The sequence below is a fragment of the Vicia villosa genome, linkage group LG4 (genome assembly GCF_029867415.1).
Source record: "Vicia villosa cultivar HV-30 ecotype Madison, WI linkage group LG4, Vvil1.0, whole genome shotgun sequence".
In the NCBI taxonomy this organism is placed as follows: Eukaryota; Viridiplantae; Streptophyta; class Magnoliopsida; order Fabales; family Fabaceae; genus Vicia; species Vicia villosa.
This window is the reverse complement of record NC_081183.1, coordinates 100,681,444-100,707,389: the sequence shown is the minus strand read 5'-3', so window position 1 is coordinate 100,707,389 and position 25,946 is coordinate 100,681,444. Positions and strand designations below refer to the sequence as shown.

Below are 25,946 nucleotides of genomic sequence, written 5' to 3'. Positions count from 1 at the left end.
TTCAATCGCAATCTTTGAACTTTCAGGTGCAGTGTATTTCACACTATAATCAAATTTTCCATTGGGTTGTCCCAAGGTGTCCCAGATCTCTGCAGGAACAGGCTCAGTTTCTTTGCCTTTGGGTTTCTCCGAAGGAGGATATGGTTCTTCCTGAGATATGTATCCCGAGTCATTGAGATAACATTTCCATTCTTCTTCAGTATCAGAGAGACCTTCTTCGGCGCATTCTTCGATAAGGACATTAACCTCTTGAGGAATTGGGTTAAGGAACCCTCCACTATGGAACGTTTCTTTGATCGGTCGAAGGGTTTCATCCTTCTTGGTGCAGTTTGAGAATGTTGGTGAACATCCGAGTCCTGCTCTAGTTTCATTCTTGGTCGGGATCACAACTTGCCCCCAGCCAGTGGTAGTTCCATCTCTCACTACTTTTACTGCTTCTTTGTATGAAGAGATTGATGCTTTCTTTTTGGAAGATTCGTCTTCTAAAGAGAGACCTTGGAACTGAGTTCCTTCCACGTCATCGGCACTAATAAAAGAGAAATTGGACAAATGGCTCACCATCAAGGCTTGTTCCCCACTTATTGTTACCAATTTTCCGTTTTTTACAAATTTTAACTTTTGATGGAGCGTCGAAGTTACTGCCCCTGCTTCATGGATCCATGGTCGTCCCAACAGACAGCTATAAGCAGCTTGAATGTCCATGACCTGGAAGGTGATTTGAAATGTATGTGGACCAATTGTCATGGGAAGGTTGACTTCGCCAATAACAGATTTTCGCGATCCATCAAATGCTTTGACAACTACACCACTGAACTTCATAGGCATTCCTTGGTAAGACAAGCGAGCAAGAGTCGTCTTTGGCATCACATTCAAGGAAGATCCGGTGTCTACCAACACATTGGACAAAGAATCTGACTGACAGTTCATAGAAATGTGCAAAGCAAGGTTGTGATTTCTTCCCTCCTCGGGGAGTTCTTCATCACAGAAGCTTAAATTGTTGCAAGCTGTTATGTTAGCTATTATCCCATCAAAGTGATCAACAGTCACATCATGATCTACAAAAGCTTGATCCAAAACTCTCATCAGGGCTTCCCTGTGGGCTTCAGAGTTTAAAAGCAATGAAAGTATTGAGATCTTTGAAGGAGTCTGCATAAGCTGATCCACAATCTTATATTCACTTCTTTTGATAAGTTTCAAAATTTCATCAAAGTCAGGATTGACATTGGTTCCACTGGATTGACCAACATCAGTGTTTGTATTACTGACAGGAATTTCTACAGGACTCCCCACTGGTGTATTGACAGGATTTTGTCCGGTTGCAGGAGCAACAGGTTCCTTTGAAGGTAGTGGAGTATACACACGTCCACTTCTTGTTACTCGACTCACATCAGCGATGTTTACGACAGATGATAGAGTTGGTAAAGGAACTTCTTGTCCATTCTTTATCATTGTTGCATTGTAGTTGTATGGAACTGCCTTGTCAGAGTCATAAGGAACAGGTCCAGGTAGACAAATGATCAAAGGAGCAATAGGAACCTTTGGCTTGTTGTAAGTAACTTTTATGCGCTCAGGCATGTTGAAATGAGGAACGATGACGTCAACTGTAGGCATTTCCGAGTTGATATCTGAGACTAAAAGCTCATGCGGATAACATCCTATCATGTTAACTTCATTTTCATCCCTATTTCTGTAGATCTGAATAGTACCATTATCCAATAGAACTTGGAGATCTCTTCTCACAATAGAACATCCATGAGGATCTACACAACATATGCTACAGGAACCGTAGTGATGCTGGCGAAAATTCGCCCCTTGACAGAGAGTGGCGTGCATTTGTACCAAATCAGCTCTTGAGTAATTGATATTATAGACTCGGTATGGACCAGGACATCCATACACCATGTTTACAACATGTCCTCCATGATTGGGCAGCGGATTTGCTTGCACATTTGGATTCAAATTTCTGAAAGAGAGAAGATTAGATCTAACCAACCTCTGAACTTCATATTTCAAAGCTATGCAATGCTCAAGATCATGGCCAGGTGCTCCTTGATGATAAGGGCATGAGACCTCTGCTTTGTACCACCATGGGAGTTTCTCAGGTACTGGTGGTGGTGCTCTAGTTTGAACGAGACCTTTTTCAACCAACGCAGGGTACAATTCTGTGTAGGTCATTGGAATCAGATCGAATTGTGGAGCTCTTTGCACACGATTCTGATTATTGTTGAACTGCTGAGCCTGTTGTCGAGGCTGTTGTTGTTGAAACTGCGGAGTAAATCTCGGATTTGGTGCTGTGTTAACGACTGGCGTGATAGCAGCACTTTGTTATTGACGATTGACATTTCCTCTTGACTTCCCTTGGGACACCATGTCAACACTTTGTTCTTTCTTCTTTGGGGAACCACTTCCAAACTTTTTGGTTCCGCTTGAAGATCCACCTTCTTTAGTTAGACGTCCGGTTCGGACTCTTTCTTCTAGACGCATCCCCATGTTTACCATCTCGGTGAAATCACTTGGAGCACTAGCAATCATGCGTTCATAATAAAACGGACTGAGAGTATTCAAGAAGATCTTTGTCATCTCTTTCTCTTTTAACGGTGGATTAATCTGAGCAGCAGTTTCTCTCCATCGTTGGGCATATTCTTTGAAAGCTTCATGATCTTTCTGAGCCATGGATCGAAGCTGATCTCTGTCTGGAGCCATATCCGAGTTGTATTTGTATTGTCGGACAAAGGCCTCGCCTAGATCGTTGAAAGTCCGAATGTTGGTGCTATCCAAACCTGTGTACCACTTCAGTGCGGCACCAGTCAAACTGTCTTGAAAGTAATGGATAAGCAACTGATGATTATCTGCATAAGTAGACATTTTTCTAGCATACATCACAAGATGACTTTGTGGACAAGAACTTCCTTTGTATTTTTCAAAGTCTGGGACCTTGAATTTAGCTGGTATTTGTACACTGGGAACCAAACATAGCTCCTGGGCATTCTTTCCAAACAAATCTTTTCCACGGATAGCCTTAACTTCCAACTGCATCTTGTTGAACTGTTCTTGGAGATCTTCCACAAGGTTACGCGGATTTGTGCTATCACCCTGATCATGATAAATCTCATTGTCTCCGTAAGGAACAGTGTGAACCATAGGAGTCGGAACTGTCATAGTGGGTTGAGAAAGTGCCATAGTGATTTGGGAAAAAGTTACCCCTGAATGTGGAATAAATGTTGAACCTTGTGCAGCAGGCGCTTCAGTTGTAGCTGTTTGAACCCTAGAGAAATTATGGCGGAATCCTGTACCAAAACTGAAAGGCGTGCCCCAACCTTCTGGCATGGAAAAAGATGGAATGCTGAACGCCACTGTAGAAACTGGAGTAGTGACCTCAGATGTTACTGCTGCTTGACTGTTGGGTGGTGGCGGCTGATTCTGTGCGGCCATCAAGGAGTCAACCAGAGTAGTGAGACTTTCCAATTTTTCTTGAAGGGTGGTCACTGTACCACGGAGCTCAATATTCTCTTGTTCAGAGTGTTCCATTACTCTTCTTCTACTCGAACGAGTATTGTATCTGTGATCTGATTGCGAGCGCGGTCGAGAAACTTTGAGACGCGACAGCTTGACGATCTAATGGAGAAAGATCCAAAAGATAAGACTCTATACAACAGACTCGATATGCAGAATGATGTATGCAAAGAGAAATTTTATGATTTTTCCAAACATTTTAAAGATTATTTCCTTGCAAACATTTGAACACAAACAATTCTTTTATTCATTTTTTTTTTATTGCAATAATGGGAAATGTTACAACATTGGAGCATAGCTCCTTACAGAATCAAATGATACATGAAAATCTAAACAAATCCTAAACATCTTCATCAGATGAAGAACCAAATGCATTGTGTAGCTTGAGCTTCATGATTTCTTTCCCATAATAAGCTTTCAACTTGGCCTTTTCGGTCCTCAGCTTGTCAATCACATTCTTCCAGTCGTCAGGAGTTGGAGCGTTGCTTGTTGAACCTTCAAGATTTCTCTTGCTTTCTTTGATGTACCTTTTGATTGCAGCGTCTTTCTGACGAATCTTCTCATCTTTGCTCATGAGCCATCCATCTTGACGGTAAAGAGTTTCTTCGTGATCTTTCACTCGTTTCTTCAACCTTCTGTTTTCCACATCGGTCTTACGAAACTTTTCTTCCCAAGCATCTTTCTCTATCCTCATCTTGGCTAAAGTGTCTTGGTATTCCTCCATAGCGGGAATGTTGGGTCGTTGAGGTACCACAGGGAACATGGGTTTTTCATAATCATAAGGCATTTGAAACTCCTTTGCCCTTTTCTTTACCCAACAGATGTAGGCGTTCGTAGCGATACAGTTCCTTATCTCACCTTTTTCTTTCCATCGGATGTCGTACCAGGCTTTCACCATTTTTGTTTTCAACCCTTGAGGATCATTTCCTTCCTGATAGAAGTAGCTTTCCACTGTAGGGCCAATGGGTTTAGTTGAATTTGCATACCCGAGTTGTCGTCGGGCTAGGACCGGATTGTAGTTAATTCCTCCTTGTGTACCAATGAGGGGTACGTTGGCGAATTCTCCACAACTTTCAATGGTTTCTGTACCGCAGCGAGCCAAGGTATACCACTGAATATCATTATTAGTAAGAGACATAAGTCTTTGAGACCAACGTAAACCTTCTCGGTTTTCCGTGAAAATGGGAGACTTAGGTAAGTGTGAAACAATCCATTTAAACAACAGAGGTGCACAACATACAATAATTCCACCACCTTGGTGATTCCTATGATGGACAGAGAAATACATGTCACCAAGTAGAGTCGGAACGGGATTTCCATTCAAAAAGACCTTTATGGCATTGATATCAACAAAGTCGTCGATATTGGGAAACAGAACCAACCCATAGATGAGCAAGGCTAGTACAGCTTCAAAAGCTATCATGCTACCAGTCTCGATGAAATCAAAGGCTCTCTTTATTAGAAACTGTGAAGGCAAACCTGGAAGGTTTCCTTTGGTAGTTCAATTACTCTCTATTTCAGATTTCTTCAAGTGGGTACCTGTTGCAATGACTGGTGACTTAGGAATGGCTTCCAAACCATTGAAAGGTATTTTGTCAGACACAGGAATACCCAAAAGATTGGCATATTCTTCCAAGGTTGGTACCAACTGATAGTCTGGAAAGGTAAAACACCGGTAGACGGGATCATAAAACTGAACCAGAGTTTTGAGAAGTCCTTCATCAACATGAGTGTTCAAGATAGGAAAAAGCTTTCCATGGCTTTTCCTAAAATCAGAAGGATCTTGTACAAAAGACGCTAACTCTTTCAGTCTTTCCCCATTAGGCTCTTTGAAACCGTACCTCTTGGTATGCCTTTTTACCCACTCCATAACCTAATCCTATAATGTTTGCAAAGAAAATTCTCTAATTGTTTGGAAAAAATCATGTTTTTATGGAAAAAGATTTTTTTTTATTTTTTATGGATGTATGAATGCATGGATGCATGGATGCCACATATTCAAACATGGTAAAGCGAACATGGTAACACAAACATGGTACTGTAAACATGGCAACAAAAACATGGTAACACAAACATGGTACACACAGGTTCAAAGGTCCAGCGTCACGAGCATGAGGTCAGAGAACCAAATATGGGATAGTTCTAGTTAATCACCTGCAAAACATGTTCTACTGATACGTCAGAGTCTACATCTTTCTTTCGGATATTACCGGCTTTCCACAATTAAACTCATGAGCCAGCAATATTCTCAAGAAAAACTCGTCTGAGTGTGGTTCTCCGCATGACAACTAATCCAAGTCTTCACCTGAATAGTTTCTGCACCACAACCTAATAAGGCCAGGATGGGTTGGGGTTCTACAGCCAACTCAGCTTCTACAGTTCAATGAAAGCAATAATGTCTTCGCAATTAACTCGCTAAACATATATTACAAACAAGGAACCTCCACTGAGCGGAAGGATTCTCACGTGCGCCTGCACATGACTATACCCTCCACCTAATTCTTATGTGTACTTAATCCGGGTTAGGATTTGTCCATAATGTATCACTTGTAACAGAACCACACAAGTAACCGAACCAAAGCCACACATATAACAAAAAATGAAATGAAAAATAAAGCAAATAGAATTAACCCTTCCTTTGGAAACAATAAAAAGATGGTCCCCAGTGAAGTCGCCATTGTTCTGTCGCGGGCGAAAAATCGTTGTCTTTTTTCGGGATGAGACACCTGATGCCTTCTTTGGGCTCGAGTGCTCAAAAAATGATTTTTCTTTTGTACCGACCAAACTTTTTATTATTTCCAAAGGAGGAAAAGGAAAAAAGCTGCAATAACCTAAAAGTGGGGGGAGAGATCTTGGGTAAGAGGGTTGGTTATACGAAGGGAAGGTATTAGCACCCAACGTATCTATAGTACTCTATAGGTTTCTTTGCTTTGTTTTTCATTCCATGTTATTGAGAGGTTCTTGTGAAATAGGTGGGACCTAAGGTGTTTGTTTGATTATGCTCGCAAAGATCATCGCGATCCTCTGCATACATATCCCTTAGAGGGAATCAGAGCATCTGTAGCTCGGGGTCTACGGGTGCTAAGGTTTGAATGGTTTGAGGGAGAAGTTTTGCTCGCCAAGGATACGACCTTGTGCCTACGTATTCTCAAAGGGATGTTGAGAAAGTCAGAGCAATCGTAGTTCCCACTTATGCTAGTGGAAGCAAAGGATAAGAGACAAATGTCATCTAAATGTTCGATGTATCTAATCTATATCATCACATACATCTGTTTGATTTTTGTTTGAAAATCTTTTCATTATAAGCCCTGGGCTGTGCCACTTATGGCGCTTAGAATGATAAAGATGTTTTTGTTGTTTAACCAGCCTTGTGGCAAAAACTTTCAATGAAGTCAGCCTTGTGACAAAAAGTTTTGATTAATCAGCCAGCCTTGTGGCAAAAGTTTCAATGAAGTCAGCCTTGTGACAAAAACTTTGATTAATCAGCCAGTATGGTGGCAAAACGGTTTGATTGATTAGGCAGCCTTGTGGCAAAAAAAAGTTTGATTGATTGATTGTTTGTGATGATATAGAAGAGATACTCCTATCATAGAGATGATAAATGTCTAATCTCCTAGGGTATTTGATTTGGATATTGGGGATGCTTATAAGAAGCCCGTGGGTCCTTGTACGAAGCCCAAGAGGAGGCTATTCGAGGGTCCTTGCATTGTAAGCCCAAGAGGAGGCTATGGGAGGGACAATCCAGGGTCCTTGCATTGTAAGCCCAAGAGGAGGCTATGGGAGGGTCACTCGTTTGTACAAAGCCCAAGGGGAGGCATGGTATAGTTGGTTTGAGCTCTTAGAGCGATTTCACCGGGAAACCATACTCTATGTCCTAACCTAAACTAGTGGAGATTCTTTGCACGAAGCCCAATAGGAGGCTATGGGGAACCTAGTGTTGTACTAAGTTGAACAAATATATATAACACAATCACAAGTATGAACAAGTACGAACAAACATGAACAAGTACATGAACAAATATGAACAGTTATACATATATGACAAAGTGTGTGTATATAATGGAGTTTATGAAGGAAATATACCTGTAAGCATGATCCATTTGTATACACGGGGCCCCGGGACTCATACTCGAGGAGAGGTCCACTTGAATTTATTCAAAGCTATGTAAACAGGTATTCACAAAGGGCTTGGGACTTATACCTACATGGAGGCCCATGGTATTTTTGGGAAGATTTAAAGAAAACCTTCATTTTTGATTTGTTATTCAAAGTTAAAAAACAGATTGAGATATGTACAAAAATGTGTGTGTACAATGAAATACCTAATTTCATGTACAGGAATGGGTATGTACAAAAGGGGCTTGGGACTTATACCTACATGGAGGCCCATGGTATATTTTATGAAACATGGTTGATTATTTTGTTAAAAGATGCGTCGTTTGAAAAACTGTTTGAAAGTTTTTTTGTTTTGAAAGAAGTTTTATTGTTTTGAGAAAAAAAACTGTACAAAAGGAAAAAGGAGTGGGTCTTATACTCTCTAATATTCGAGAGGCCCCACATCGTTTTGAAAATCAATTGATCAATTAAAAAGATTTAATCAATAGTTTCAAAAAGAAATGGTTTATCGTTTTTGAAAAGAATCGCGATCGCTTGTTTTAAAATGGTTTGAATTTTTGAAAGGAGTCAAATTAATCAAGATAAACAAAAAGATTATCTTCAATTAACACTTAGATGATCAGGGTTTGCTCAAAAAATATTCACAAGTGATTAAGTTTGAAAATCAAATGAAAAATAACATTTAAAAGTATTAAAAATACTTAAAAACAAGTCATTTTAAACTTATTTAAAAAAGTATCAAATAAATATTTTTTGATGATCTTTTTTGATATTCTTAAAATATATGTGTTAAACAATAAGTGTGTAAAAAATGAATGAAAAATGAATTAATTTGATGTGTTAAATAATTAATTAAAGTTGTGTGAAAAAAAGAAAGAAGAATAGTGTTAAAAAAAATGGTTTGTCTTCACAAGGGTTTGAACCCACGCCCTTATACTTACCAGCCAAAACAACAACCAACTGAGCTGCGCGTGCAGCTTGTTATTCACACGCGTCCATTCAATTATATTTTAAAACAAATATTTGAAAACTTTGAACAAAATCTGGCGCCAAGAACACACCCTAACTGGATTTTGAAATTCTTTGAAACTGAACCAAATTGATCAAGTGAAGGGTCTATCTTGCTCGGTTTTGGACGAGGAACATGATGGTAGCGTTTAATTTCATTTATTTTAAATCTAAGGCTATCAATTTTCTGATGAACACGAAGAACCCTAATATGACAAATCATTGTGAAATCGTGTATGATCATGATATGATGCAATTGATTGAGGGTTAATGATCCTCATAGGTGCAGAAACAAGATGGTATATCAATATTTCATTTATGATGCGTGCATGATAGAGTTTGAAGTTCATGAGCACTTACCTAAAAAACGGCCAAACTGAGAATTGAATTCTGCAAATGAGGAGTTCCAGTTGTTGTTTCTTGATCTGGACAGCATCAGTGGACCTTATGGAAGGTGTTTGAATGCCTGGAATGAATTGAAAACCCCTGGACCAGTTGGTGATGCTCGATCTGCAGTAGGACTCAAGTGAGGATCAAGCTTGATGATTTTGGTGTTTCAGATCATGGATGATGGTTGGAATAGTTCATATATGGTATATGGAATGTGTTTGGATGATTAGCTTGGACATAATTGGCCTGGAATTGATTTTGGCATGATAAGGTTCAATATATGCAAATATGGAAGTGAGGTAGTGATTTTGTGATTTGAGGTGTTTTGGGGTGTATGAATGGATCAAACACATCCCATATGATGTTTATGAGTTGTGGGAAGCATCATTTTGCTCAGAACTTGCAAAGGATGGAACTTGCACTTTCTCCTCTTTGAAACTCATGAAACTTGCAATTCAAGAAAGAAGAGAGAAAACCTATAATTGTGAGGTTTTGGTGTGAATTGAAGAGTGGAAATGACCTCTATTTATAGGCCATGAGTTCTGAATGCAGAGCCTTGCAACTTGCTTCTTCTTTGGTGATTTGGCATTTGGAGATAAAGTGGAATCTTTACATTTAATGCAAATGGTTAAAGTAACTAAACCATGGTTATTTTGGCCAAGCTTCTTATCTCTTTCCCATCTGTCTCAAATCAGAAAATATCTTCCAATTATTGCCTCTATGTATCATTACTTGGTCCATTTGGCAATTTGGTTCATAACTTAGTGAAAATGGCATGAGATTTCAAGTGAAAAGTTCACTAATGTCAAAATTCAAAACCATGGCTACACTCCATATTTTTCCATGCTCTTGGACATTTTGGAAAGCTCATATTACACACTTCAAAACCCTAGTTGAAAGTTTCTTCAAGATCTTTAAGGAAGTGGGTGAAAAAGATCCATGAACTTTGAGAAAAATGAAGTTTCAAGTGAAATTTTCCAAAGATGCCAACTTTGAAGCTCCATATCTCTTAAATGGTTGATCTTATGGAAAAAATTTATATGTGTCAAAGTTGTTTATTGGATCAAAATCTACAACTTTCATGTTGGAAGTTTTTTTCGGTTTGTAGGTGAAATTTTGAGAAATTCCCTTCCAAAGTTTGGAAAAAACCATGAAAAACACTTAGAAAAATTTTCTAAGTATGAAAGTCAAACTTTTGACTTTTTGATTCTTGATTGATTTTCTCGATTTTTCTTGATCAAATGACTTCATATATCATATATTGATGATTCAAAACTTCAAAAGTCATGGTTGACCAAAATTCCCCAAAAGTCAATGGTGATCTTGTACAGTTGACTTTTTCAGACGAATCGCGTTTCTGGAGATTTCAAATGAAACAGGCTATCCTCATCAAATGAATGGTATGAATGGATCATATTGAGTTATTGGAGGATATTGAATCATAGTTTGAGTTGTGACACCATGTCCTGATTAAAAAGGCAGTTGTTCAGTGAATTAGGTCAAAAACCCTAATTGTCGACCAGATGAAATTGATGACTGTAGATCTTGAATTGAGACATAATTTCCATTGGATATTGTCATAGGGATTATTTGAAGATGATTGAAACCTTTGATTGACTTCCTGGGGATTTTTAGGGTTTCCCAAATGTGATCCCTAATTTCAGTCCCTGATAGTTCAAAACCCTAATCTGATGATCTGAGATTTCACTGTTGATCAATCCTTGTGTAGGAGGTATCTTGAGCCAATAAATTAGATCAAGATAATGCACTTGAGGTCTTGATATCATGTCCCAAGCCATTAGGTCAAATTCTGAGCAAAAGCCAGGAGTGTGCTGCCTTCAGTCAAAACCTTAATCTGGTTGATTCAAAGTCTTTGAGCTTGTTGAAATGAATCTCTGAGGACCAAATGTTGATTGTTGATGAAGATGATTCATTTGAGATGAAGGGAGAACAAAACCCTAGTTGATTGTTACTTGTACTGATGAGTGATTTCCTGATCAAATCTTGCTGAGTCACAAGTAACAAACACAGGCTATGCAATTTGTTAGAGATGCAAATGATGCATATGCTATGATGTGAGGTGGTATCTTAGGTCAAAAATTGGGGTATGACACACAGCAAACGGATAAACAAGGTGTAATTTAATGGATTCGAAGTTCTAAGGACCTTACCTCCGGTGACAGCGAGATGAGGGGCTCTGGATGGTTATCGGCCTGAGTAATGGTCGTTCCAGGTTCCTCCCATCCTCAGGAGCATGAGGCAATCCCCTAAATTGACTGGCAGACGCCCTTTTTGAGGGGAAAATCTTGCCCTAATTTTGAAGAAACTTTGCAAGCATGAACCCCTCTCTCTTCTGCGGCCAGTCCCCCTTGGCATTGCACTCTCTTCTATACTTAGAGGAAATCCTATTAGGTTAATAAAACCTGCCAAAATCCTTTTGAATCCATCATTGAAAATTTAGGGAATCTTTATTTTAAAAAGTTTCTAAAATTATCCAATCTCAATCTTTTTCTCTCTAATCTTCTCTTGTATCAATTATGCATCAAATATTGAGTAATGTGATGATTGATATTGATTGGATTTATCTTTAAAATTAAATATTTGATTTTCCATTATTTATTTTAAATAAATTGAATTTAAAGTGAATTAAAATCAAGATAAATATAATAAATAATAAAAATGGCATGGGATCGGGCCAGGAGTCTTCTAACAAGATTAGAATCATGCTTGGATCAAGAAATATGGGCCCATTTGGAGAATTTTCAATTTTAGTCCATATCTTCTTCATGCATTTCTCAAAAAATCGACCAACTTGCACCACTTACATCTCTCTCAATTTTTATCACATGGGGATGATATATGAGTTTTTGGAAAGCTCAAAGAGTCCTTTAAATGACCTTTTTGGTTTCATATCAATTGAAGCTTTCATGCTCAAGTGATGAGCTTTGACCCAAAAGGTGTTTTTGTTGATTTTTTTGGAGGACCTATAATCTCTTTGACCATATCTCTTAAATGATGCATTTCTGGCCTTGGCATGTAAGAGCCAAAGTTGTAGAGAATTAAATTTCCTTCAAGATAGGCTTTGATTGGGAAATTTTTGATGCTCCATGTGAAAGTTATGGCCAGTCAAAGTTGAGTTGACTTTTCCTATAAAAACCCTAATTTGAACTTTTGAAATTTGTTCATTTCTGAGTTTTTATTAATGGATCATGATCAGTCTTTGATCAAATGATGGATATAACTTCACATACTTGACGTTTGACCAAAAATCTTGAAGTTTGACTGTATTTTGACTATAGTTGACTTTTAGGTCAACACAGTCGATTACTGGTCCTCTGAGCCATTGAGTAAGCAATCCTTGGAATAGAAGCTTGACTTTTGACATGGAGGTGCCTTGAGATATATGAGAGACCTTGAGATCCATTTGAGGCCTTGAATATTCACAATCCTTTGATAAAATGAAAACCCTAGTTTTGGAGATCCTCGATTAGGAGAGAGTGACTTGAATAAACCTTTGAACATTGAGCCATTGAAGATGCATAGAAGAGGGCAAATTTTGGGGTATGACAGGATCCCCGACGGACTATGAATCCCTCACAAGATGAGAAAGAAGAAGGAATTGTTCCTCCACTGATTCTTTGTCGGCGGACTCTGAATTGTGTCAATATTATATTCAGCAAAGACTCGTATAGGTATGAATTATTGTGTGAAAGTGTTATGAGTATATTATTGTGTGAATATATTATTGACCATGTTATTATGTTCATACTTTGCAGGACCAGAACCGATTTAGTTGTTTAGGGATGATTTTCTTATTGTTATAATGTAATGTGAATTGGTTTAGTTGTTTTGGTCATGTTAGAAATATGTGAATCGGTGTATATATATATATATATATATATATATATTGGATTAATTACAATGGTATATAATGTAATGGTATAATTATAATGCCTTTTTTGTATATAATCGAAATCGCTTCTTTGTTTAAATAATGAGATTACTGAAATAATGGGATTACGATTGTAAATTATAGGTTTATGGGATAACAATGGTAAATTACAGGTTCATGAAATAATGATGCTAAAAATGCAGGTTTAGATATTATAAAAATAATAGGTTTATTAAAACACCAACGAAAGCGCTTTTTCCTCAAAAGCGCTGCCTTAGGCTATCTATGAAAGCGCTTTTTAAGAAAAAGCGCTTCGTTAGGCCTATCTATGAAAGCGCTTTTAAAAGTGTTGTCATAGGTAGGCATAAGACAACGCTTTTTCTTAAAAAGTGCTTTTATAGATAGGCCTAAGGCAGCGTTTTTATTTTAAAAGCGCTTTCTTAGGCCTACTTTAGAAAGCATAATAGGCATTCTACAGTAGGCCTAAGAAAGCACTTTTAAAAAAAAAAGCACTGCCTTAGGCCTATATATGAAGCGCTTTTTAAGAAAAGTGATGACTTAGGCCTACCTACGACAGTGCTTTTGCCTAAACAAAAAGCGCTACTAAAACCTATAGCAGCGCCACCTACGGCAGCGCTTTTAAAGCCCAAAAAAACGCTGTTGTAGGTCTTTTATGGCATAGTGTATCCTACGAGGAGGAAGGAGGAAAAGATCTTAATAAACCCTAGGTTGGTAAGTGTGGGGAGCACCTGAGAGAGATCGAAGGATCGGGAGGTTGGTTATACAGTCGGAGGGTATTAGCACGCTAAATATCTGTATTACTCTACAAAAGCCCTTTGTTGTTTGTGTTTGACTTTGGGGTTATTTGTTGTTTGGTTACTGGGAAAGTTTCTAGTTTGTGATAGGAGAGAGAGAGAGAGAGAGAGAGAGAGAGAGAGAGAGAGAGAGAGAGAGTTGATTGAAAAGACAGGGAACCTAACTAAGTTTTTAGTTTTGTTTACTCGCAAAGATTCTTGCGAACCTCATGCCTACATATCCCTAGAGGAAGTCAGAGCAACTGTAGTTCGGGGAACTAGTAGACAAAGATGATTGAATTTGTGTCTTGTTCAAAGCCCAAGATTGAAGTTAAAAGTTGATCTCTGATGAGAGAAAGAGACAAGTCGTCATCTTAATGGAGAGATATCTCGCCTACTCCATCATAAACATTTGAAATGTAGCAAAAAATGATTTATTTTTGTCTTGTATAAAGCCCAAGATTGAGGCTGAGTATGAGAGGAAATACGCTACTGAATTTGAATTATTTCTGTCTTTTACAAAGCCCAAGATTGAGGCTGAATCCACTGAGGAAAAAGTTCTTAAAGGTGAACTTTTGGAGTTGTGAGACTGTGAATGACTATATTTCTGTCTCGTACAAAGCCCGAGATTGAGGCTGACTCCACTGGGGATGATTGGGATATTGAGAGTTAAGACTTTCCATATCTCTTTCTTTGAAGCGGAAAGACTCAATACAAGGATTGAGTGAACACTTGAATGATTGTGATTGGGTGTTCTAAGAATTAAATTCTCACAGGTGTTTGCTAAAGATAACTATGTCATGTCCTATGCTTTTAGGAAGCCTAGGGGTCTTTGCATAAAAGCTCAAGAAGAAGGTGAGGGAAACTTCTAAGAAGCCTATGGGTCCTTGTATTTTTATCCCAAAAGGAGCCTAATCGAGGGTCATCGAGGTTCCTTGTTATAGCACAAGAGAAATCTATGTTGGTTTTCCTGATTTGCATATAAGCAAAAGGGTAAGAGGTTTCACTAGGAAATAATCCTCTGTAGGTGGATGCGCCCTATTGTTTGATCTAAGGGTTTTAAGAGGTTTCATCGAGAATAAATCCTCTTTGGGGATAAAAAAATGATGTTGTCTAATTAGGAGAGGCTTCACCGGGAAGTAATCCTCAATCCTGGTCATAGTCCTATGATATATATATATATATATATATATATATATATATATATATATATATATATATATATATATATATATATATATATATATATATATATATATATATATATAAGTACTTTTCTTAGGATTTTCTTTAACATAAATCTAAGCAGGATATATGTACAGTTTATATTTGACAGATATATAACAGGTATAACAATTATAATGAAATATGACAGTTATAACAAGTATAATAACAAAATATAATAGATGCAACAAGTATAATAGATATGACGAAATATGACAGTTATAACAAGTATACAGTGAATGATGAGCAGTTATTTGATTATAAATGAATGTAGAGAAATGTTTTTGATGTTTTTTAGTTGTTTATGAATTATGAATTTATGAGTAAAAGAAAGGTGTTGAGTCTTACACTCTGATCAAGGCCCAGAAAAAAATTGAAATTTAAAAGGTGTTGGGTCTTACACTCTGATTGAGGCCCAAGAATAAGTGTTTATGAGAAAACAAATGTGTTGCCTTAAATGACTATTCTATCCTTCCCCGAGACTACCTGCCCCCTTTATGGTAGGGACAGTCTTGTGGCGAACGATTATTCTCGATGACCCTTCGATGACCCGCCCATCCAAATGAAAGACTTCCTGCCCTCTCATGGTATGGATAGACCCTTTCGCCCGAAAGACTTAAAAGAACAAGAAAGACAATCTTAGGGTAGGTGTTTTAAATGCTTGCTCACATCCAATTCAAAATTCAAATGCTTTTCCCACTTCTTTTCAAAACTCGAATTCAAAAAGACTACACTTATTTACAAGCTAAAGTTCTTCTTCAGAAAATCTTTTCTAAACGCACACGACACTTCAAACATTTCAAACAAATCAAAGTGAGCTAAGCAATTAAGAGCCCATGGATAACCATGGTGCTTTAAACCTTCCCTTTGTATAACCTACCCCTCGAACTCAAAATATTTCAAAGGTATTTCCTGTTCTTTTTGCCTTTCCTAATTGGATAAAATAAAAGTCGGTGGCGACTCTTGCTATCCGCAACATTTTTTTAAAGTCAGTTCACTGTATTACAGAACTGGCGACTCTGCTGGGGACTTTCGAATAAAAAAGGGGTTACCTTAAAGTTTAGGATTCACTTTAAAATATTTTCTATTGTTTGTTTGCCTGCTTTATTTTTCAAGGCTGTTTTGGGAATTAAATGAAGGACGAATCCTACATCCGGATTCAAGTACACTTAAGATAGGAGCGGCATAGTCATGGAGACCTCCCTTGTGCATGCTTGGGATTGGTCAATATGAATTTCACACTTGAGTTAGGCCTCCACTGGTTATTGTGTACCTCTTTTGCATGAGAGAGGTTTACGCATGTATCTTTGGGTGCGTCGGAGCTCAAGGACCTTTAGTCATCTTTAACTCATCTTAACTTTTAGAAACATAGTGGGAGGGGTATTCTTGGTGCATGCCAAGTTATGGTCGCGACCCGATACTACAGCTCAGATAGGTTTCTTCCTAAAGTATCATTGCGTGGTATGCATGTACCATGTTCGAGGGTGCTTTAGAAGGGGCTGGCAATTCTGGGTCACTGGTAGAACCCATTGCTGATATCATCCTTATCCTTAGAAGTACCTTTGGGGAAGGGTAGTTACCTAGTTAAACTCCATGCAAGCCTTTAAACCTAAGGACATTTGTGTGACTTGCTTGTGTGTGTTACTAACCCTTTGGTTTCCTTGCAGGTTTTCCTTGTAGGACTTGTTTGTCCTTATTACCTTATGTTTTGCTTACTGCATTGCATTCGCATAACATCATGACATCATGACATCATAACATTGTATGTTAACTAACCCTTTCAAGGATCTTAGGGATTTAAGGCGCACGACTTCAGGTACTCTTATCAAGGACTGAATTCCTAATCGAGGGGCAAGAGGATTTATTTTCCTCTAGCCACATACCTTCCAATTCAAAGGCTCAACACCTATCAAGGGGAAGGAGGATTTATTTTCCTCTAGCCATATGCGGTCAAATTCAGAGGTATCCTGAATCAGAGGTTATGACCCACTGGATATGGTGAGCTTGATTCCCATAGAAGAGCATCCAAGAATCAGAGTTCTTCAAACGAAGATGCGACCAAATCATTTTCTAATGTTGCTAACTAAATTTCTTAAAGATCCTTGAAAACATTGCATCTGCATTCATAACATTGCATAACAGGTTTCCTACGATGGGTTTCTCATCCTTCCTCGCTGTTTATTTCAGCACAAATGGATCTCGAGCAATTAGTCAAAGACCTTCAGGCGCAGAACGCCCAATTCCAAGCTTTGATTCTGAACTTGTCCAAGGGGCAAAACGAGCTGAAAACCCTCTTGACCAAGAAAGAGAAAAAGCCCAGAAGATCCGTGGGTGTTTTTAACCTGGGAAAAAGATTACGAGGACCACTCAAGAAAGCTGAAGATGTCAAGGTTTCCGAAGAGGATGACGATGAACAAAAAGACGACGCTAGTGTCAAAACTGATGCAAAGAGCAACCATGATTCTGTCAAGCCCTCTGAGGAAGAAAAGGACTATTACTATGAGGACGAACATCGTGATGACAAATACAAGCTGCTGGGAGAACGTGTGAAAGCTATGGAAATTCAAAAGGTACTTGGTCTAGATTTTGAAGAATTGAGTCTCATCTCTGGAGTTGTCATCCCTCCGAAGATCAAGATTCCGACTTTTGCTAAATACGACGGAGTCTCTTGTCCTAAGATGCATTTGAAATCATATGTGAGGAAGATTCAACCTCATACTGCTGATAAGAAGATTTGGATCCATTTCTTCCAAGAGAGTTTGTCTGGAACTCAACTCGACTGGTACTATCAACTAGAGGGTACCAATATCCGTACTTGGGAGGACTTGGTTGTTGCTTTCTTCATGCAATACCAATACAATGCTGACCTCGCGCCGACTCGCATGCAACTACAAAGCATGTTTATGGGTCCGAAGGAAAGTTTTAAAAAGTACACTCAGAAATGGAGGTATCTAGCCAGAAGAGTTCAACCCCCTTTAGCTCACAGAGAGTTGGTCGACCTGTTTATGAGTACACTGACTGGTCCTTTCTATAGTCATTTGCTGGGGAGTTCGTCATCTAGTTTTACTGATCTGATACTGACTGGAGAGCGTGTAGAAAGCGGAATCCGAAATGGTAAGATTCAAATGGCTACTTCATCTAGTGCTACAAAAAAGCCGTATAATGGGAAGAATGAATTCAATGCGGCGTACAACCAGAAAAGTCGTAATGAACGCAACCTATCTATTGGGGCAGTTCCACAACAACGACGCAATCCAGATGCACCTAAGCGTCAATTCACCAAAATCAACATGTCATTAGATCAGGCGCTGCAATATCTGTTGAAGGCAGGAATGATTACTGTAAGGGATCCTCTTCAGCACATCAACACCTCCTCTGCTAAGCACAATCCAAACGTGCGATGTGCCTATCATTCTAATAGTCCTGGGCACGACACTAATAGCTACTGGGCATTGAAGATTAAGATCCAAGACGTGATCGATGCTGATGAAATCGAGTTTGACCCTCCTGAGACTCCTAACATGATCACTGCTCCCATGCCTAATCACAACAAGATTGCTAATGTTGTGGATGGCTAGAAAGATGGACTTTTAGATCATCATATTTACTTTCATTTGCACTTTCTTTCCTGTTTGTTTAAACATTCAACTTATGATAGACATTATCTATTTTAATAATCATCATTAGTGCATTGCATATGTTTGTCTTGAATAAATTATTTCGCTATCACTCATTTTAAATTGTGTATTTACTTTGCATATGTTTTGTGTATATTCAACTCCTGCTAAGTTGTAAGTCTTTTGAGGGAGGATGAAGAAAATGATACCGCAACCTTATACAGTATGTTTTTGAACGGACTATGCTGACGATGTACATGCATTGTTTCAATTCCTAAACAGTGGAGATATAAGGATGATAATTCCTCGTCAACCCCTTTTGAGTCTAAGAAGTAAAAGTTTTCTTTCATGTGCAAATTGAAACCTTTAATCATAACCATGGGCAGGGTAAGTTCTTAGTTAACTCAATTATACCAGCTGCCTTACACAAGTGATGATGGATTCCCGTAATTCTCAAGACAGGCAGTCAATATCCATAAAAAATAAGAAAAAAGAAAAGTTGTTAAGTCAAAACCTATTAAGGAGACGTATCAAAAATCGAAATATCCCGCTAACTGTGATCTCAAAATAAACAGTTCAGGCAAAAGTTAGGGACAACAAGGTCAAAAAGTGGTTGCTAAAAATCCTCGACAAAAAAAAGAGGTCATTACAAATCCTCGACAAAATAAAATTACAAAAAAAAGGATGATTGTCTGTCCAAATAAATTGTCGGTGCTTCAACCATCATCAAATGTCAATGTTACGATTTCAAGCTACGCTAGGACTTAAACCCAAAGTTAACTGAGCATAGGATCGAAGAACATCACGAAGACTGGGATGGGTACAAATAAACTTTGAGCCAATTATCCTTTGTTTCTTAAACCGTGAACCAAGCCACGTTACAACCCTTGAAAGTCCTAACTGAAGCATGGTTAGTTCGAAAGCATGCTGTCACAAAAAAAGGTATCCTGACTCCTTAAGGTTTACCAAAAATGCTGAGTTGATATTTCATTTTTACAAACATCACGTTTTCACAAATATCACGCTTTTACGTATTTCTTAATGTTTTTCAAAAACTCAAGACAGACATATGCATCACATCTCATGAATTCATTATGAAATATATTCTGCTACATAATTTCAAATGTTAGCAGCAGAAAGAACATGCACAGGGTACGACTAATGACTAAAAGTCATCCCGACAGACAAAACCACTACAGCAGCAACATCTCTTATAACTGGCTCAGTTGATTAGAAGTTAATGAGTACAAAGGGCATGACATGTTTCGTCCAAACAATCTGGGGCAATCAAGTTAAGATTTGGAGAAACTCTCAGGAGCATCAGACAATCATGGACATACGTCCAAATGGGTCTGAAGCTACTTCCCGATCAGTCAAGGCATCACCTTAAGTTTATAAGTATTAGGGGCATCACCCATAGTATATATATCTCAGAAATCCCTTACAAGGAGAATCTTTCCAAGGTCCCTACTAACTAGGGCAAAGCTATGCAAGGCATGTTCAACACTTCGATCAATACTCATGGGTGTGTCCCAATCAATACGAGTCCAAGAACAGAAGTTACTATAGTCATTGGGGGCAACGTTCAAAGCATCCATGCCTTCTCACAATGTCGATTTCACAGGATCATATCCCCACAGAGCATTCTTCAAAGAAGCTATCTTTGAATAATTTCTCCTCTAAATCCACCATCTCCATAAAGGTCGGCATCCATAATTGAGTTGAGTCAGATGTAACATCGGAGATTATATTCATTTCTCTTATCCCCAATCAGGGTACATCAAGATCAATCAAATGGCTCTCATCTCCTAGAAGAGATCATAAATCCCTAGTTGAGTATCCTCGAGCATGGAGCGGGAGTTCCTACTAAAACAGAAGACTTATACTTTGTATTCTTCACAACAGTCAGGGATTTATTTTCCCCGCCAGACTATTCTATGATCTACTATCATCATCGACAATATGTTGCATACATGCATCATTCATAATCAATCATTACACAAATACATACCATGCATCATGACATTGCATGCTTCTAACTTTGTTTTTCAGGTAAGCTCCCAAGCGAATGAATATCATCAAATAACTTATCAACTCTAACAATCAAATTTTCTTCTCCAAAAAGCAATCTGGACGAATATTCGTTCTGATAATCATTCATATCAAACTCTCATCACATTAGTCCCCTGGAAGTGAAATATCACATTAGTCCCCTGGCAATGATATGTTACATCAGTCCCCTGGCTGTAACCAAAATCTACTCCTATCATGTTAGTCCCCTGGTGATGATATACAACTACAACTTATTACATTGGTCTCCGAGCAGTATTAAGTTATCTCCCTATCATGTTAGTCCCCCGGCAATGATATATCTATATCAGTCCCCTGGCAGTAATCAAAATCCTTCTCATCATGTTAGTCCCCTAGCAGTGATCAGTCGGTCCTTATCATATTAGTCCCCTGGTAATGATATCTACATCAGTCCCCTGGCAGTAATCAAAATCCTTCTCACCGTGTTAGTCCCCTGGCGGTGATCAGTTGGCCCTTATCGTATTAGTCCCCTAGCCATGATATCTACATCAGTCCCCTGACAGTAATCAAAATCCTTCTCATCATGTTAGTCCCCTGGCGGTGATTAGTTGGCCCTTATCATATTAGTCCCCTGGCAATGATATCTACATCAGTCCCCTGGCAGTAATCAAAATTTTTCCAAGATCTAATTCATTTACTACGAACGGTACTGACATGGTCAACTCTCAAAGATCTAATTCTACCATCACGAACGATGTAGACACGATCATCTTTCCAAGATCTAATTCAGTTACTACGAACAGTGCTGACACGATCAATCTCCAACAAATACTTCTCAAATACAATGGATTCAGTCTAACGTACGACTCATCCTAAGTATATCCTTCAGATACAGTCTAACGTACGACATATTCTGATTCTCAAAGCCTATCAAGTTGGATGACATCTTTAAGCCCATCTCAATCAAATCTCAATATCCTGGTGGCATCTCTAAGCTCATCTCTAGAAAAGGTCTCTACGTCAGCAAGGGCAAATTTCTTGGTATTCTAGTGTTCAATCATATTCCACCTTCAGATTTCGACAGGCACACGAGCCAATCTACATCCTCAAATGTAAGAAGATTGAACAGGGGCAACTGTCATACCCCAAAATTTGCCCATCATATTTTGACTCATATGATCCTCAAATACTCAAAGATACACAAGAAGGAAGCATGCAGTCTCTCTCCTAAACAACGATCTCTAAACTATGGTTTTGTATTTCTCAAAGTAAAATCAATTTCTAAGACCTCAAATGGATCCCATGGCCTCTCATATGCTTCAAAGGGTCCTCATGCCAAGTTTCAAGCTCTGATTCATAAGATTGATCAATCAATAGCTCAAATGGTCAATAATTGACTAGTTGACCTAAAAGTCAAACTATGGTCAAACCACAGTTAAAGCTCCTGATTTTTTGTCAATATCAATATTTTGAAGTCACATTCATCATTTGATCAAGGGTTGATCATGATTCATCAAGGAGAGATCAGAAATCCACAAATGTCCAAGTTATTAAATTAGGGTTTATTGGAGAAAGTCAACCTAACTTTGACTGACCATATCTCTTTCATACTTTATCAGAAATTCCCCGAACAAAGCTTATTCTCAAGGAAATTTGATCCTCTACAACTTTGATGTTGGGCCCAAGGTCAAGAATTGCTTCCGCATAAGAGATATAAGCCAAAACATTACAGGTCCTTCTAGAAGCTCGCAAATAGCTGTTTTTTTCCAGGAATCATATCTTCAAGATAAAATCCTCAAATGGGAAAAAGGTTCCAAAGTAGATTTTAGAGGCCATCTTGGGCTTTCCAAAAAGTCATAGAACTCCTCCATATCTTAAAAATTGAGGGAGATATGAAGTGCACAAGTTGGTCAAATTTCAAGAAGTGCATGAAACCTTAATTGAATAATTTGGTGTTTTTGGACCAATGGGCCAAGGTTTTGGATTTCAAACATACATATGACCCAAACAAGGACCTATAAAACCAACCTCATATTTTTGGCATTTTTATTTTTATTTATTTGAATTTTATTCATTTAAATGCAAAATAAATTAGATAAAATACCAAAAATAATGAATTAAACTATAGGACTTTGTTTTGGATCATATAAGAGCCCAAGAAGCACTTAGAAACCATGGGAATTTCGTTGATGAAGGAATTGAATTTTTATTTTATTTATTTTTTATTTTTATTCAATATAAATCAAAGAAAAATAACATAAATTCATATTAATGAGTGATTTGATTTGTTTTTAATCATAAAACTACTCTTGGGGCTCAAGTAAATAAAATATTTTGATTAAAGGAAGATTGAGTCAATTATAGAAGGTTTTATGTTGATTTTCCAATCAAATCTCTTCAAATATTTTTTCTCACCAATCTCATGATTCAAGCCCTTATTTCCAACCCTAATTGCTTGATTTATATAAGCACAACATTTGCAGCATCAAGGGCACTAATTTTGAAAGGAGGAGGCAAGGAGAATAGGGTTCTTTACAAGAGAAAATTTTCAAAGAATAAGGCAAGATCGTATCAGCCATTCCAAGAAGTTTCAAAAGATTCCACTCGTGCCATTACATTACTAAGGTATTAAAGAGTAAGAATGCATCACTAACTAAGCTCCATAGTACTCGAATGCATGTATCATGTCTATTTATTATCACTCTCGTCTGGGTTTTTATCATTAGCGTTTTACCATGTTTTAATACAAACTAACCCCATGAATGAGTTCCTGACATTGAAAGGGAAGGATTGGAATCAATGTTACAAAGCTTTGAAGCATAGAGCATGTTACGCCATTGTTAGGGCTTTGAATATGTGATCATCGAATCTCCATGTACAAGCCTTTTCTGGACGAAACGAACGTACCATTGAATCCCCCATGGTTGATTTAATAGATCTGGGTGCTTTTGGTTGTTTTTTTTACGTGGATTGTTCGAGTTTGATTTTTTGCAGAATTTGAAGCAAAATCCGCAGGAAAAAGCATAGGTAAATCCGTAGCAAATTCCACAGGTTTGGAGCTTGAAGACGCTGACGAGGATTGCTGACCTTTGGACCATATGCATGTTGTCTTCTGGTTGGCCAGTCAGCGAATTTGTTTCTCTCTCTCCACGCGTGCCGTGTTTCTATCTGACAGTCAAAAATTCCAACACTCTCTCTCACGGATTGGTTTACTCACAATATTGGAGCCCACGTTTGACTTAGCGTTTGAATTTTACCATTTAAAATAGTAAATAATATATATTGTTTATTGCATGTTTCTTTGACAATTCAAACGTTTGACACAAATGGCAAGGGATGTTTTGAACATTGGCAAGCGGAGTGTTCAGGGTTCGAGTCCCAGACCATGCAATTTTATTTTTCAAAGTGTTTGTTCATGAATCCTACACGCTCAATCTATGAAGGCTCCACACCATGGATGTGCTGCACACCATGGACCTCCACAAGCGTACCACACAGGATCGAGAGCTAAATTTCCTAATTTTTTATTATTTATTAATTACATATTTCTTATTTTTCTTTCTTTAAAACTATTTTGTTTTAATTAATTATTAATTATTGTTTGCCTACTATAAATATGATCTCGTACCTCGATTAAATGGTGATAGTCCCTTCGAATGCTAAGGTATCCTTACTGTTGCCTTAAATGACTATTTTATCCTTCCCCGAGACTACCTACCCCCTTTATGGTAGGGACAGTCTTGTGGTGAACGATTATTCTCGATGACCCTTCGATGACCCGCCCATCCAATTGAAAGACTTCCTGCCCTCTCATGGTACAGATAGACCCTTTCGCCCGAAAGACTTAAAAGAACAAGAAAGACAATCTTAGGGTAGGTGTTCTTAAATGCTTGCTCACATCCAATTCAAAATTCAAATGCTTTTCCCACTTCTTTTCAAAACTCGAATTCAAAAAGACTACGCTTATTTACAAGCTAAAGTTCTTCTTCAGAAAATCTTTTCTAAACGCACACGACACTTCAAACATTTCAAACAAATCAAAGTGATCTAAGCAATTAAGAGCCCACGGATAACCATGGATACAAAGGGTGCTTTAAACCTTCCCTTTGTATAACCTACCCCCCGAACTCAAAATCTTTCAAAGGTATTTCCTGATCTTTTTGCCTTTCCTAATTGGATAAAATAAAAGTCAGTGGCGACTCTTGCTATCCGCAACATTTCTTTAAAGTCAGCTCACCGTATTATAAGATGAAAGATGTTTGATGCAGACAGGTGAAACTATTTTATTGAAAGAGTAAAGGGATGGGACTTACACTCTATTAGGGGCCGGGAGATTGAACTAAAAACAGATGAATGTTTTTTTTTTGAAAGTTTTTGAAAACAGTTGAAGATTTTGTTGAAAACAATTGAATGTTTTGAAAATAGATGAATGAAAGAAAAAGGGATGTGACTTATACTCAAGGAGAAACCCAAAAAGATATTTACAAAAAAAATTAGGACTTACAACTCAAAGAGAAGCCCAAAGATATTTACAGAAAAAGGTTTAGAACTGACAACTCAAGGAGAGACCCAATATATACAGAAAATGTTTGGGACTTACAACTCAAGGAGAAGCCCAAAATGATATTTACTTGATTTGAAAGTCTTGGAGGGATTTGTTGAATGAAAACCCTAGTCATCTCTTTAATCGAGAGTTTTGTAAAACAATTTTAAATAATAAAGACAAACTAAATTAAGATGAAAATGGTATCCATACTTAATTAAGACTTAGGAACTTCGGTTTTATTCACATGATTATTTGAAATTGATTAGGTTTAGAAAAAATACAAGGAAAATCATTTTTTAAAGTATTTAAAACATACTAAAAAGGATTAATTTTAAACCTAATAAAAATATATTAAATAAATAATATTTTTTTTGTGATTTTTGTGTAATCATGAAATATGTGTGATAAATGAATAGTATACAAAAAATCATTTGAAAATAATTAATTTTGATAAGGTGAATTAATTAAATGAATTTTGAAAAGAAAATGATGGAAAATAGTGATAAAAAATATGTTTTGGCCCTCACAAGTGTTGAACCCAAGCCCTTACGATCCATAACACAAAACATAGCCAACTGAGCCAGGCGTGTGGCTTGATAGTAGAGTGAATCCATTTAAAAAATATTAAAATAAAGTGTTTGAAAAATAAATGAATAAAAGGTCTGAGGGGGGGATCAAACCTAGAACTGAGGCAAGAGAGAGACTTAAGAGCGCATGTGTGGCCACTAGGGAAGACGATGAATTCGATTAAAACACGCCTACCATTACATATATTATAAACTTGCTTTTAAGTTCAGAAAATGGCGTAACCTCCA

General features: G+C 37.7%; 1 protein-coding gene across 1 annotated transcript; it reads right to left on the bottom strand.

Annotated features, from left to right (window-relative positions):
- Positions 1-345: 345 nt before the first annotated feature.
- Positions 346-23,507, bottom strand: LOC131597574 (uncharacterized; the record flags this gene model as incomplete). The annotated part of the gene is made up of 3 exons (XM_058870265.1): positions 23,493-23,507; positions 2,389-2,976; positions 346-1,173 (listed from the first exon to the last, which is right to left on the bottom strand). Coding segments are annotated over exons 1-3 (1,431 nt in total), but the record flags the coding sequence as incomplete, so codon positions are not given.
- Between the last annotated feature and the right edge of the window lie 2,439 nt (positions 23,508-25,946).